The following is a 16,303-nucleotide window of genomic DNA, read 5'->3' on the forward strand; positions in this document are numbered from 1 at the left end:
ATGAACACTAAGGCCTGTATCACACGAAGTGCCCCAGGAGGGCAATGGGGTCTGCAGATGTTTTTGGGCTCTTTTGTATTGCAGAAGGGGCTGCAGATACTTGCATGAGCCGATTTGTAATATGGATCATGCCAGGGTACAGTTTGTGAGGGTGCAAACGAAGTGGGCGTGGCCCTATTCAAATGAGGGAATCCCTGCATTCACTCCAAATTAAAAAGTAGCTGCAGTTGCAAAGCAGCTGCTGGGAGATGCACTGACAATGTGGAGGGGGGGGGCACCTTATGCCTGCTTGTGGTGCAACGCTTGCCCTCCTCAAAATCGAGGTCAGATCTGTCGCCAGCAATGAATGACAGATTGACAGTTTCAAAACGCCAGCCCGGCTTTAACCAATGCACTGGGAAAATAGCACAATCCTGGTGTCTGCCCAATAAAGGGTGCGTCGCAAAGCAGATCACGAATATACGCACAATATGTATTCGGGACCGTGCTATGCATTCTCAGGGCATTAAGCATCCTGGGCTACAAAGTAGTAGGTACTCCCTCTAGTGGTGCCTTTTCTTCCTCCTGTACAGGTACCAGGGAGGTAAAGGTCAGTACCACAGCTTCTGTAGACTAAACCCAACAGCTTCTTAGAGATGTAGGGCCATATGTACGAACACATTTTCCCATAGACACAGAATGGGTAAAACCCTTTGATACATTTGGCCCCCCAGAAGAGGTGATGTAGACACCAGTGAATGAGCTAAACAGCAGAGGACCAGAACAGTAATATAACTGTACTGAGAAAGTACAGATGTAGGGTCTATGCAGGCAAGGAAAAGGAAGGCCAAAACACTGGCTCCGCTAGGCCGTAGCTGCAGAAGAGAGCAGAATAGATAGGCAAGGCATGCTTTATATGTAGGGTAATGGACAGAGTGCATTGGTCGCCTTAATCTGTATAAAGTGGGAAGCCTGGGAAAGGAAGGAAACCTTTAAGAAATGGGCAGACTAGATGGGCTGGGAAGACTTTACCTGTGGAAGTGAGCACATCGACAGGGCCAGGAAGGCTTTTCCTGTAGGAAGTGGGAAGGCTGGGTGGGCAAGGAGACTTTACCTGTCGGAAGTGGGAAGGCTGGGTGGGCAAGGAAGACTTTACCTGTCGGAAGTGGGAAGGCTGGGTGGGCAAGGAAGACTTTACCTGTCGGAAGTGGGAAGGCTGGGTGGGCAAGGAAGACTTTACCTGTCGGAAGTGGGAAGGCTGGGTGGGCAAGGAAGGCTTTACCTGTCGGAAGTGGGAAGGCTGGGTGGGCAAGGAAGACTTTACCTGTGGAAGTGAGCACATCGACAGGGCCAGGAAGGCTTTTCCTATAGGAAGTGGGAAGGCTGGGTGGGCAAGGAAGACTTTACCTGTCGGAAGTGGGAAGGCTGGGTGGGCAAGGAAGACTTTACCTGTCGGAAGTGGGAAGGCTGGGTGGGCAAGGAAGACTTTACCTGTCGGAAGTGGGAAGGCTGGGTGGGCAAGGAAGACTTTACCTGTCGGAAGTGGGAAGGCTGGGTGGGCAAGGAAGACTTTACCTGTAGGAACTGGGAAGGCTGGGTGGGCAAGGAAGGCTTTAGGTGTAGGAAGTGAGCATTAAGGCAGCACCAGTAAAGCTTTAACTGTAGAAAGTTTGCAGACAGGACGACGGCCTGTTGGAAACTGGCACAGTAGATGGGCAGGCCTCACAGAGGTGCAGAATGAACCACCACAAGGAGCCCAGACATAGGGCCAGACTGAGATTTCTTAGTGCTCGAACACAGGGGCGTAGGGGGGTGTATGGTGTGCGACACTCCACCCACCGCCCTGTAAATGCATTCTTGGCATGGTAGTTGGCTACATCTTTATAGGTTTTTCTCACTGTGAACTAAAAATGAAAAATAAAACATGACCTTTGACGTGAATGTGAGCGAGAGAGAGAGAGACACACAGACATCTACTCATCTGGGGGCTGAATTTCAAAATGTGAAACCAGATGACCTGGAATCAATACCGGCTTGTCCAAATTGATTGATCCTTTGAAAATATTATATTTGAGAGAGCCTCCTTTGTCGTTATTATCACATATGAGCAAATTTTGTAAAACTTGAGTTCAGGAGGTGCACTATACAAGCACTTCTAACGGTTGATTTAACAGACTATAACGTTGCTTTATCTATAATAAGAATCTGGGCCAGGTATATGGTTTACATGACTATTGACTTGCCTCTTAGTTCATTAATGGCATTGTCGTTGGGGGCGAGCCATGAATGCTTCTTAAAATTCCCCTTTAATAAATGTCTGTCTATACAGTGATATTATCCGATGCACTAAGTGAAACGCTTACACACGTTAAAGACTTTTTTTATTTTTAAAAGATCATATCATATTTTTGCATTATGTTTGTTGCATGATATACCTGCACATCTTTTTCATGGCTCGGCTTGTGTATGGAGTCTTAAGAGTCAAGCCAGACCCATAGCTCGGCTCTGGTGCAGCTCACCCTATTAATTTGCCTAGGAGCCCTCCTATATTTGACTCAGGCTGAGTACATGGGGCAGTAAGTCATTTGATAAAAGTCAAGGACTAGAAACATGGAGCCCTGCTCAGGTGCACCATTTTGACAACTCTTCTATCAAGAATTTTTGCAGCAGAGGCAAAGACGAGTATGTTCAGTGAAAATACATTTAAAATAAGTGATCCCAGGCTGGGACTCCAGGCCGCTGTGTCATACGTGACCATAAGCATGAGTTCCCTGGGAGAAGTACCAGGCGGGATGGGCAGGGGAGTAGCTTCAGCAGGGGTCTTTGGGGTGTGTCACCACTGAAATGCATTCTTGGCTTGGTAGTTGGGTCTGGGCCCTGAGTCGGCTCTGCTATGTCTGCACCAGGTTTTTCTTGTTTTGATTACACAAAGAGGTTTTAACTTGTTTATTTTTTGGATCAGCATTATATATATATATATATATATATATATATATATATATACACACACACACAAAGTTACTACTGTTTGAAGTTCCCAAACATTAGAAGTATTGAGCATGGAAGCTGCGCCAGTTTCTAGTTTCCAGGCATCACACACCCAAATGGTGAAGGGAAGAATGCTTTCAAATAGTCAAACCAGTGTCAATCGTTCAGGTATCATTCCAATCCATGGTTTGTCATGCACTGTGCATATCAAGATAGAGGCCCAGCTAATGCAGATCAGCACTGACCCTCTTCCTCATGGAAAGAGTCCATCTCACCCCTTCACCCTGCAGTCCACTGCTGTTTTAGGGGGCACATTTGAGATTCTGCTGGAACAGTTCATCACGCCCTCCCTTCCCTCCCACAGTCGTGGCGCCTTCACCCCGCCCCTCAGGTCCCTTTCAGCCTCACGGTCCTACGTACGTTCTTGTTACATCTTGCTCGATCATTGCACGAAGCTCTTTGTCCTGGAAGAATCTGTTCCATAAACTCTAAAATGAAAAGAAGAAAATTCATATGTAACGGCCTACCTGGAACCAGGAAATACCCGCTCAGATCGACTTGTTTATCTCAAATATACCGTGTTATTAACAGCACGTACGTCAAGCCTGGGAGGCACACAGGGAGACATGGACACAGAGACTGATGTTAGGACCGGGAGGAACAGAGAGACAGACACTGGGACAGAGAGACAGACCTTAGGACTGGGAGGTTCAGAGACATGGGCACTGGGACAGAGAGAGAGACATTAGGACTGCGAGGCACAGAGAGACCGACACTGGGACAGAGAGACAGACATTAGGGCTAGGAGGCACAGAGTCATGGGCACTGGGACAGAGTGACTGACATTAGAGCTGGGAGGCACAGAGAGACATGGACACTGGGACAGAGAGACAGACATTAGGACTGGGAGGCACCGAGAGACATGGGCACTTGGACAGAGAAACAGACATTAGGACTGGGAGGCACAGAGACACATGGACACTGGGACAGAGAGACGGACAGTTTAGGACAAGGAGCCTGTGACAGGGAGGGGCACAGAGATTAGGAACTGGAGGCACAGAAAGACATGGATAGTCAGTCAAACATCTTTACTTCGGCTAATTTGCCATAAAAAACATGTAGAACATCTCAAATATGAACATAAAACAGATATATTTAAGCATACAAGACAGTTGTGGATATTAAAACACTGAAAAGTCTTTACATTTAAAAATGATATTAAAAAGGAAAATAATCAAGAAGAATAAACATTTGTTAAAAGGTTACATACTCATAACGATATCTGATCGGGGTCACTTTTCTAATAAAATGTAAGACTCCGAAACGTGTCTGTCGTGCCTAATCTTTGTAAAAACTCCATTGCTACTTGGTTATCATTAAAATCTTGGCCTTGCGCAGCAAAGGAACTAAACAATACTCTATTCTGAATATAGTGGACAAATGTTATTACATTGACATGGTGGTAATTCCTGCTTTCAGACGCACCCTGTAGGAAAAGGACAATAGATTAAATGTAACCTAAAATGTGTTGAGAAGGTGACATTTGACATTTTCAATCCAGCCCAAATACGGTTCAATGGATTGAACAGTTGAAATTGCAAATAATGCTCGACAGTTTTCATAATTAAGATGCCCCATAACCTCTCCTCTACACAATACCCTGTATTGCGAGATTTAACACTGGTTTTAGCATTAGACAGAATGTTATTAGGGGACATAAACATTGCTTTTAGGCCCAATATAAAGAAAACTGATTTTACACACATCAAGCATGGTATCTTGTTCACATTATCTAAGGATAAATAGTCTGATATGCATTTGTTCACCACACTTGCCTTTGGGTTTTGCCAACACTTAATCCATAATAGGAGTGGTACAGTTTTTTTTTCTGGTCCCCTATAGAAGATAAACCCAACTCCTCATGGCATATGCAAGTTGCAGACTTTTTGGGGACTGCAGGCATCCTACATGTGAATCCATTGTCTATGTACTGGTTGGAGAGAATATCTACTTTGAGATATGCCTATACCCCGCCCCTTATAAAGAAGTGGAGATGCATTTGGATTTACAACGCTATCATCCCCACCAGAGGTTTTTGTTTTATGTTCCTTGCAAAATGGAAGATAGCTTCCACATTCCTTCCCATTTGTTGTGATTATGTGACTTATGGTTAAGTGTGATTTCCATTTTAATGAAGTTAAAAACATTTCTTACATAAATAAAAAAAAAATTTTTTTTTTAAAAGTGTGCCACCCATTCTAAAGTGCTTGAATTTCATGCGTAATGGCCCAAAGGTCAGAGTATAAGCTCAGACCCTGAATGTACGCTGTGAAGTGATCTAATAACTACTGTAGTGCATTCGGAGTACGGACAAGTAAAACTGCTTCATCTACATATAAAAGTATGGGTACAGAAAGGTGCCCCATCTTTGGAACATCCACACCTATCTGTAATAAGTGCTCTGTAAAACCATTAATATAAACCAAAATTAGAAAAGGGGCTATAAAACATCCCTGTCTCTCACCTCTTAGGGACTGTTGATAATTCCACTTGTGGACCATAACGAACTGAAGCTTTAAGATCAGGATGTAAACATTTTATTAAACTAAATAGGATTGGTTCCACTCCCATTTCCTGCATTAGTTCCCATAGTTTACTTCTATTAACGAGATCGAAAGCAGTCGGCAGACCAATAGAAGCCATAGAGATAGCGCCCTCTTTTGCCTTTACATATTTACTAGTGATGAGGTGTAGATTTAGTGTTTGTTTTATAGTGCCTAGACCGAACCTGAACCCAAGCTAAAAGGGTGTTAAAACTCTGTTGTTTCTGCCCATGTCTCCAAACGGGCCAGGATCATACATCACAGGATTTCTGCAGTTGCATCTATTTGGGTAATTGGCCTGTAACAGGCTAGAGCTAATCTGTCTCCCTTTTAAAAGAGGAGTACAAGAATAGCCGATCTCCAAGACTCCGGGGTTTCATCCTCCAAGTTACTTCTTAGGACAATTGCTAGTCCCAGGCTCTATGAGTCGGTGTTTGTCCTAAAAAGATGCACCGCTGCCCTGTCAGGGCCCAGCACCTTTCAAAGAGCTGATTTAATTATTGCTAGTACCACCTCACACACCCCAATAGGGGTATCTAGGGGTGTTGAAGATGAGTCTACCCAGAGGAAAGGACTTAAATAATCCTTTAACAGTTTCTCTTGTTCATTAGGTTGAAAAGTACCCCTAAACGTGTTGCCCACTGCTCTTCTGGAATTATGACTTACACCTTGGGGGTATCAAGGTCAGAGAAAAAGGGATAATTTATAACCTGCCAAAATCTGGTGCTAACAGGCTGTCATGGCAAGTTCTTCCCAGGCCTCTTCCCTTATTGCCCTCTTCCTGTCCTCTACAACATTCTGATAATCATGTCTGGCCCTTTTAACGTCCATAAGAGAGAACAAGCCGCGTTGAACCACCGATGTGAGGCCACCTCTAAGACACATTTGTGGGTGACCAGACTACCTGAGATATATTCGTGCAACTCGCAGAAGTTGCGGCTGTCCTGAGCTCCCATAGAGGCCTCCCTGTGGCGGGGTGGCGGCTGCGGATTTTCGGCGCCCCCCGCCCCCTCGACCTGGTGCGGGGTTCCGTGTGCGGCAGCCTCCGTCGGAATCAGCCTGGGGCAGGGAGACATCAGCGATGAGGTGAGGAGGAGTGCCGGTGGTGGTTGTGTGTGAGGGGCCTACCCGACGCGGAATCGGGCGTCGATCGGGCGGCAGAGGAGCGTTTCTCCCCCCCCCCCTACAGATTGCTCCTGAGCCCAGAGGTGTCCCGCGCTTTGCCCGGTCCTGTGACGCAGTGGCCTGATTGGGGTGGTGGAGGCTCTGTAGTATATTGATGTAAAGAATTACTTATAGATGTGGCAGCCAATTTCATTCGGCCAATTATCAGAAGTGTCCAGCAAGATCAACAAAATGTGTAGTATGTGGCATTATTGGTCATTTTGCTAAAGTGTGCCGAAAGAATAAGTATATGAAATCTAAAGGAAAGGTTTCCTGTATTCAAGAGCCTGATCTTGATATTGATTCAACTTCTAGTGAAGAAGATTTACATGTGCAAATTAACAAAAAGAAAAATGTTGTTCTTAACATATCTGATAACTCGGCCTCAAAACCGTTGTGTCAAATGTCGCTAGGTGGTGTATCTATTCAATTGGATGCTGATGCTGGTTCCCCCTATACTATCGTTGCTCAACAGGTATGGAAGGAGCAGTTTGTTTCCCAAATTGGTAGTTGGCTTGAACCACCTGACATCACTCCAGAAAGCTATACGGGAGAGAGAATTGATATTCAAGGTTTTAGATTACTTGTTTTTAGATTTAAAGGCAGACATGCAACGGGAAAATTATATGTTGCCAAAGAAGGACCTTCTGTCCTAGGATGGAAGGACCAGAAAAGCTTGAATATCATTCTTGACCCCAATAGCAAAGAGCAAGTATTGGTCTCGTGTGATGGTGAAGACACTAAAAAATGGGTTCTAAAGGAGCTTGTCTGTCTTCTCGCGTCAAATGGGAAAACTTAAGGGTTTTACTCACAAAATTCGACTCAAGGAGAGTGCCGTGCCAAAAATACACAAAGCATGCAATATACCCTTGATCATACGAGAAGAAGTCAAAAGTGAACTTGATAAGTTGTTGAGTTCTAATGTAATTGAAACAGTTGAGGCTGCAGAGTGGGTTTCTCCATTGGTCATTGCCCGCAAGGCCAATGGGAAGGCCCGCTTGTGTGTGGATTTAAGATACTTGAACAATCATATGCTGGTTGATCAATATCCACTTCCCAGAATTGATGAAATGTTGTCATCAACACAAAAAGCAAAGTGGTTTTCCACTTTGGACTTATCAGCTGCTTATCATCAAGTAGTCTTAGACCATGAAAGCAGACATTTGACAACCTTTTGCACACTGTTTGGGTGTTTCAGATTTAAGCGAATGCCGTTTGGCTTAGCTTCAGCAGCTGCTGTATTCCAAAGGCTAATGTCTAAGCTTTTTGGTCACATGTCTGAAGTTATATATTTTTTTCAGGACGACATTTTGATCATGGGTGAGAGCAAATCCCATCATGATGATGTTCTCAGGGAAGTGTTAGAAATTCTAGAAAAGAATGGTTTGGTAGCTGAGTTAAACAAGTGAAAGTTAGCAGAAAAATCAGTTACGTATCTAGGACATGAAATTTGCGATGAAGGCATCAAACCAAAAGCAAAGTTAGTGGATGCTATTGTCAATGCTCCAGCACCAAAATCTAAAGAGGAGCTTAGATCTTTTTTAGGATTGGCAGAATTTTATTCCAAGTTTGTCAACCAATTTTCACAGAAGACATATGAAATGCGTTTATTAATGAAAAACAAGAGTTCATTCGTGTGGAGTGAGGGGTGTCAGAGGGCGTTTGTGGAAATAAAAGAAGCTATTGCAAATGCACCTACTTTTCAAGGTTTTGACCCATTAGCTGATACGTTTCTCACTACTGATGTAAGTGGCACTGGGTTAGGAGCTGTTCTTTCCCAAGTGTCTACTCAAGGTTTGGAGGTGGTTATAGCTTTTGCATCACGTTCACTCTCACCGTGTGAGGAGAAATATTCAGTGATTGGACGTGAGACTCTAGCTTGCGTATGGGCTATGGAGCATTTTCGAAAGTTTATCTGGGGTAAAAAATTTATTCTCAGATCAGATCATAAGCCTTTAACAAAACTTCTAACAACGGAAGGGTTATGTAGAGCTTCAGCAAGAATGAATATGCTACTTACCAGTATGCATCTGTTCTTGGCATGTAGGGCTGCTGACATTCATATCTGTGCATAGATCGCCGCCTAGTGTTGGGTCTGGATGTTTGCACGTTGTTGTCCTGGAAGAGTCTTCGAAGTATCACGAGATAGGTGACTCCTCCCCTGGACCACAGTGCGCATGGGCATCCTCTCCATCCTTAGATTATTTTTTGCCATTGTGGCAGTGATGGAGTAGATACAGTAAGTGATGACCATGCTATACAGTAATTCCGAGAGCTGCAGCTGCTACAGGCGCCGGAGAGGAGGGTGGGCGATATGAATGTCAGCAGCCCTACATGCCAAGAACAGATGCATACTGGTAAGTAGCATATTCAGTTCGAGGCATGTGGGCTGCTGAATTCATATCTGTGCATAGAATACATAGCAGTACCTCCTATTAGCGGCGGCTACCCGTGCCAGCTGCAGCAGTCTGAAAAAGAGTTTTGAGAACAGCCTGTCCTACAGCTGCCTGCTGTTTTGAGTGTACATCTACACAGTAGTGTTTGGTAAATGTATGTACAGTGGACCATGTGGCTGCTCTACATATTTCCTGTAAAGGAATGTTTCCCAGGAAAGCCATGGACGCCCCTAACTTTCGTGTTGAGTGGGCTCTTGGGGGAATCGTTAATGTGCGTTTAGCTTTTTGATAGCAAATTTGAATACATTTAACGATCCATCTGGCTATACCTGCTTTGGAAATGGCGTTGCCCTTGTGTTGTGGAGAAAAGGCAACGAAAAGTTGTTTTGTCTTCCTAAAGACCTTAGTTCTGTCTATATAGTACATGAGGGCTCTCTTTACATCTAGTGTATGGAGCATTCTCTCTGCGACATTTTGTGGATTTTGAAAGAAAACAGGCAGTTCAATAGTTTGATTCATGTGGAACTGCGATATCACCTTGGGCATGAATTTGGGATTGGTACGTAGTACAACCCTATTTGCGTGAACCTGTATGAATGGCTCTTGAATGGTTAATGCCTGGAGTTCACTAACTCTTAACGAAGTGATTGCCACTAGGAAAGCTACTTTCCAGGTGAGGAATTGAATCTCACATGAATGGAGAGGTTCGAAGGGTGGACCCATTAGTCTGGTGAGGACCAAATTGAGGTTCCACACCGGTGCTGGTGGGTGTCTTGGGGGAATTACTCGTTTAAGTCCCTCCAAGAAGGCTTTGATGGCAGGCACTCTGAATTAAGAGAGGTGCCGCCTGTTTTGGAGATAGGCTGCTATTGCGGTTAAATGGATACGTATTGAGGTGTATGCCAGATTGCATCGGTATAGGTGTAAGAGGTAACAGATGATGTTTTGAATGGATGCGTCCAGCGGGTTAATGTCATTGTTGTTACAATAAATGACAAACCTCTTCCATTTAGCCGCATAGCAAGCTCTGGTAGTGGGTCTTCTGGCCTCCTTGATGATATCCATACAGTCAGGTGGCAGGTTTAGGTAGCCAAACTCTAAGACTTCAGGAGCCAGATTGCCAGGTTCAGCTGTTGCGGATCTGGGTGCTGAATCTCGCCATGGTTCTGCGTTAAAAGTGCGGGTTTGATCCGCAGCCTTTGTTGCGGCACCACGGAAAGTTCTAGAAAGGTGGTGTACCATGGTTGGCGCGAACATGTGGGAGCAACTAGGATGAGTGTCAGTGAGTGTTGTCGCAGTTTGCGTGCCACTAGAGGTATTAATGGCGCTGGGGGAAAAGCGTACGCAAATCTGCCGTACCAGTTCATCCATATCGCATTGCCCTGTGACTGTGGATGTGGGAACCTGGCGGCAAAGCTTTGGCATTTTGCGTTTTCGTTTGTGGCGAATAGGTCTATCTCTGGATGACCCCACTGTTGGAAGTACGGTTGGAGAACTGACGGGTGTAGCTCCCACTCGTGCATCTGGTGGCTGTGTCTGCTGAGCAGATCCGCCATCTGGTTGTCCTTGCCGGGGAGGTGTTCCGCCATGAGGAATATGTTCCTCTGAATGGCCCACTTCCACATGCTCTGAGCCAGATGAGACAACTGTGGAGAGTGTGTTCCTCCCTGCTTCTGTATGTAGTACATGGCAGTCATGTTGTCCGTCCGGATCAACACGACTTTGTTGCACAAGTGTACTTTGAATGCCTTCATGGCTAGGAAGATTGCCATCAGTTCCAGAACGTTGATGTGCATCTTCTTTTGTTGTGTCGTCCATAGTCCCTGCACTGTGTAATTGAGTACATGAGCTCCCCATCCCTGGAGAGAGGCATCCGCCGTCAGTATTATTTGTGGAACAGGCTCTTGGAACGGTCGGCCCTTGCAAAGGTTTTGTGGATTCCACCAATGCAGAGAGTTGTATGCCCGACCGCTCACCAACACTAGGTCTTTTAGTTGCCCGTGAGCCTGATTCCATTGACGTGCTAAGCACTCCTGAAGTGGGCGCATATGTAGTCTCATATGCGGGACTATGAAAATGCAGGAGGCCATCATGCCTATCAACTGCATGAACACTCGCGCAGGAAGGGAGTGTTGAGGTTTGAACTTTGAGATCAGCAGTTGCATGCTGTTGATCCTCACTAAATTTGGCTGAGCTGTGGCTGCCAGAGTGTTTATGGTCGCGCCCAGGTACTGTCGTACGTGTGCGGGTTGGAGATGTGATTTTGGGTAATTTAGTGAGAATCCCAGACTGTGTAGAAGGTGAATGGTGAGGGACATGTGGCTGGCACATTGCTGGGCTGACTTTGCCTGAACAAGCCAGTCGTCCAGGTAAGGGAAGACGTGAATGTGTTGTCTCCGTAGATGTGCCGCCACTGTTGCTAGGCACTTGGTAAAGACCCTGGGTGCTGTTGTTACTCCGAAGGGGAGAACTTTGAACTGATAGTGATGGCCTTGAATAGTGAACCTGAGATATTTCCTGTGTGAAGGGTGTATGGGTATGTGGAAATACGCATCTTTTAGGTCCAGTGTGGCTAGGAAGTCTCCTTGACTGAGTAGCGGGAGAACCTGCTGTAGGGTGAGCATATGGAAATGCTCTGAGAGAATGTATTGGTTGAGGGGTCTCAGGTCTAGTATAGGTCTGAGCGACCCGTCCTTTTTTGGGATTAAGAAGTACAGAGAGTACACCCCTCTCCCCTGCTGGTTGACGGGCACGACCTCTATTGCACCTTTTTGCAGCATACTTAGCACTTCCTGCTGCAATAATGCTAAGTGCTCTACGGACATAGGACGGTGCTTTGGCGGTATGTTGGGTGGAGTGGAGGTTAATTCGAGACAGTAACCGTGCTGGATAATGTCCCTGACCCACCTGTCTGTGGTGATGGTTTTCCACGTGGACAGGAACCGCTGGAGTCTCCCCCCGACAGGTGTTATGTGGTCGGGGGAAGGGAGAGGGCGTCACTGTTTGTTTTTGGGTGAGGACCTGGTGTTGCCGTAACCACGTCCTCTGCCCTTGGTGCTGGAGCCACGATATCCACCACTGTTGGTTTTATCGTAGGTACTCTGCGTGCCCCCTTTAGTGTATTGTTGCTGTGACCCCTGGCCTCTAGCTGCTCCTCTATTCCCGGGGCGACGAAAGGAGCCACTACGAAACTGCTGCGTCTGCAGAGCCCCCATTGATTTCGCAGTGTCAGTGTCTTTTTTAATTTTCTCGAGGGTAGTGTCAACTTCAGGGCCGAATAAGTAGTCGGGGTTGACTGGTTGATTTAAGATGTTGTTCTGAATCTCCGGCTTGAAGCCTGAGATTCTCAACCATGTGTGTCGTCTCAACATGACGCTTGTGTCGATTGCCCTTGCGGCTGTGTCGGCAGCATCCAGGGCGCACTTGATGGATGCATTGGTAAGGAGTTGTCCCTCTCTGATGAGGAGCTCCGCTGCCTCCTTGTATTCATCTGGCAAATGTTGGAGTAGTGATTCTAGTGTGTCGTAGTGGGAACAATCATAACGGGCCAGGAGCGCCTGTGTGTTGGCAATGCGCCAGATGTTTGCTGCTTGCGCTGCAATCCTTTTGCCTGATGTCTCTAGCAAATTGGAGCATCACCTGTTGTCTGCGAATGGGCTCGTTTGCGAGCGTTAGCAACTACCATGGAGTCCAAAGGTAACTGACCCCTAATGTACATAGGGTCTCCAGGTGCAGGCTTGTATTGTTTTTCAATCCTGGGGTTTAGCACCCGTGCCCTGGTTGTTTCCTTAAAAATGTCTTTGGCAGGTTTGAGAACTCCTTTCAACATGGGCAGAGGCTTGACAGTTCTTTCGGAAGAGGCGAAAGTGTCCACCAAGAAGTCTTCTTCGACAGTGTCGGAATGAGTTCTACTCCATGATTGGCAGCAGCCCGTTCTATGAGGGCATTGAAGGCAGCAGTGTCCTCTGTGGGAGATGTCTTTGTGCTGTAAAGCTGCATGTCATGGGTATCTGGCGCGGTACCCTGGTCTGTAGGGTCATCCCATGCCTGATCTGGGTTTTGCAGATGCTCATCAGGATCGACATCCCCAGGGTAGATGGTATCATCTCCCATATAGTCCTCTACTGCGTCTGTCTCTGAAGGCGTAGGAGAAAAGGACTGGGGATCCTGATAGGAGGGTTGTAAGCGTTCATAAAGAACTGGTTCCGACCCCGCTGGCAATTTGTGCTTGAGAGGGATTCTGTAGGAGTCCAATCCCCTGTCTGGCGTGATTTTCCGCTTGCGAAGCATCAGTTTACCAGTGTTGGCGTCGATAAATTGTGGCTGTGAAGGCTCAGAATCTGTGTGTCCAGTAGACGGGGATTGCGTCTGGCGGACACGTGTTCGGATCTCGAACATCTTCGGCGCCGTGGACGGCGGCAAGCCAAAAGTGATGTTGGCCGGCGCCGAGGGTGCTTTCGGAGCCTTGTGCGTGTCGGGGCCCGACGTGGATCGGAGGGCTGCCTGTTCCCTGATGCGTTGCAACGATGCCGCGACTTGTTGCACGGAGAACGCAGAAGGCTCTTTGGAACCGGTCGGCACCTTGCTTTGGAGCCATGGGGTCATCGATCCGAAGAGAGGTATCGAGGGTTGTTGGAGTCGACGACTTGGCGTGTGCCGCTGTCTTCGACGTCGACGCAGATGTTGCGGCCATTTTGACTTTGGTGGTCGGGGCCGACGGCTTCGGTGCCAGAGGCCGAGGCGCTTTGTGGATACCGAGGGCCTTTTTCTTCGGCTCGGTACCGATATCCGCTGCAGTGAGCTCGGCGCCGAAATCCCTTTTACTGCGTTCGGGGCCGACGGCCTTTGCTGGCGTCGAAGGAGTGGAGGGCTTCGAGGCCTTCGAGCCGATTACAGCCAGTTTCACTTTTGGTTTCGGTGGAACTGGTGCGACGATTGGTTTCGGTTTCGCTGAAGGGAATCCAGTCGTTTTCGTTAATAATGGCTCGTGCGGGATGTTCGAGGCCGGGCCGGAAGGCGGGGCCGAAGAACTTTGAGATTGATCTTGGGTAAGGCCCGGAGGCGATCCCTCGACCGGAGCCTTATGATGACGCACTTTGTCGGCTGTCGTATCGACGGGTGGGCCTGGCTCCTCGCTAGAGCTATCTTCTTCGGCCCCAAAGGCCTCATCGTAGTCTCCTACCTCGTCGATGACTTCTTCCCTTTGAAAAAGCACCTCATCGTCGTCTTCCGATCGGGAATCGTGTTCGGAAGCGGGGCTGGAGTTTACTTCTTCCACGCTTTCGGCGTCCTCGTCTTCGGTGCTGAAGATGTTGGCCGGGGCAGGCGCAGATTGCTGCGCTTCTAATCTCGCCGCCCGTCGATTCCGGAGAGTCTTCTTCGATTGGAATCGGGCACAGGCCATACATTTCGACTCATCGTGATCCGGTGAGAGACATTTGTTGCATACCGGGTGGACGTCGATGTGTGGGTATTTTGCGTGGCATAAAGGACACCGTTTGAATGGAGTCCTCGATTCCATCGTCGATGTAAGTTCGATGTTCGGACCAAACGGATCCGAAAGGCTGGAAGAAGGTTCTAAATAGTAAAGAAAGTAGTCGATACCGAACGGGAACAGTACCGACGAAATCTAAAGGCCTTTTGGCCTTAAACCTAATTTTCCTAACTTGAGCTAAGATAGGCACATCCGAACCCAATGGCGGAAAAAAACAATCTATGGATGGAGAGGATGCCCATGCGCACTGTGGTCCAGGGGAGGAGTCACCTATCTCGTGATACTTCGAAGACTCTTCCAGGACAACAACGTGCAAACGTCCGGACCCAACACTAGGCGGCGATCTATGCACAGATATGAATTCAGCAGCCCACATGCCTCGAACTAGCAAGATTGTCCATGAGATTGCACGACTATATTTACGAAGTTGAGTATGTTCCAGGAGTTAATGTAATTGCTGTCTTCTTAAGTAGATTGTCACTACCCCTCAGAGAGATTGATCATAGCTCATGGAATGATTGTTGCGTTGCTGGAATATTTTCTGATGCGGATGGCTTATCCATGGATGAATGGGAGCGAGAGTTTTCTAAAGATGATATCCGTACAATTATCCTAGATAAGGTTAACAACGGTTGGTCTTCAGAATCTAAACACACTCCACAAATTAGACCATTTTGGGAAGTCAGAGATGAGTTGGGTTTTGATGGAAAGTTTTTGTGCCGGGGTGAAAAACTCATTCCACCTAAAGTGGTACGTCAAAAAATAATTGACATTGGACATGAAGATCATCCTGGGATTTCTAGGACAAAAATGAAGGTTAAAGCTTTATACTGGTGGCCTGGAATTGACTAAGAAATAGAAAGGCGTATCCGGGAATGTGTAAGTTGTGAGTGTGCTGACAAAAGTAAAAAAAACATTTAATCCACCTAGGTCTTCGATAGCGTGTCCCAAATTACCTTGGGAAGAGGTTGCCTTAGACATTATGGGACTGATTATGTGGCAAGACGGTGTATGCAAGCACATTTTAGTCTTAGTGGATTTGTTCTCAAGGTGGTTTGAGGTAAAGGTAGTCGAACGTATTGACACTGACATCGTCATAAAATTTCTTGATGAGTGTTTCTTAAGAGAGGGATTTCCTGGTTCTATCCTAACAGATAATGGGGTACAATTCAAGTCAGAGACGATGAAAACATTCATGAATTCTACTAGTATTAAACAAAGATTTTCAGCATTGTATCATCCCAGGGGAAATTCAGTAGTGGAAAGAGTCAACAGGGTTATAAAAGGAACTTTGCAACTTGCAAATAAATGTAAAAAAAATTGGAATACGAAACTAGACAAAATGATATGGTCTTACAGAATAAGCGTGCATGATACCTGTGGGCAGTGTCCATTTGGACTCATGAGGGGAAGGTTTCAGTATTGTAAAATTAATCCCATATGGATGGGTGGATCGAAAGAATACAAGTGGGACAGCACTAGGGTCAGAGAAAACATATGCAACTCGCAAAGAAAGAACAAATCATATTTTGATGCGAAACACGGTACTAAAACTGTATCCCTAGATGTTGGCCAATTGGTAAGGATTAAAACAGCTAAGAAAGTTGTTAAATTACAACCGCGTTTTTCAGAACCTAAGACTATCACCAAGGTAATGCGCAATACTGTGACGTTAGATG

At 46.4% G+C, this 16,303-nt stretch overlaps 1 protein-coding gene across 5 annotated transcripts in view; it reads right to left on the minus strand.

Annotated features, from left to right (window-relative positions):
* Nucleotides 1-16,303, minus strand: part of TBC1D5 (TBC1 domain family member 5) — a 2,224,639-nt gene that overhangs the window by 1,103,048 nt on the left and 1,105,288 nt on the right. For all 5 annotated transcript variants that reach the window (XM_085630445.1, XM_085630447.1, XM_085630444.1 and 2 more), the window contains one exon: nucleotides 3,388-3,455. In XM_085630445.1, the coding sequence (XP_085486571.1) occupies nucleotides 3,388-3,455 (68 nt within the window). The remainder of the gene's footprint in view (nucleotides 1-3,387; nucleotides 3,456-16,303) is intronic.

Source organism: Triturus cristatus, chromosome 10 (genome assembly GCF_964204655.1).
Source record: "Triturus cristatus chromosome 10, aTriCri1.1, whole genome shotgun sequence".
Lineage (NCBI taxonomy): Eukaryota > Metazoa > Chordata > Amphibia > Caudata > Salamandridae > Triturus > Triturus cristatus.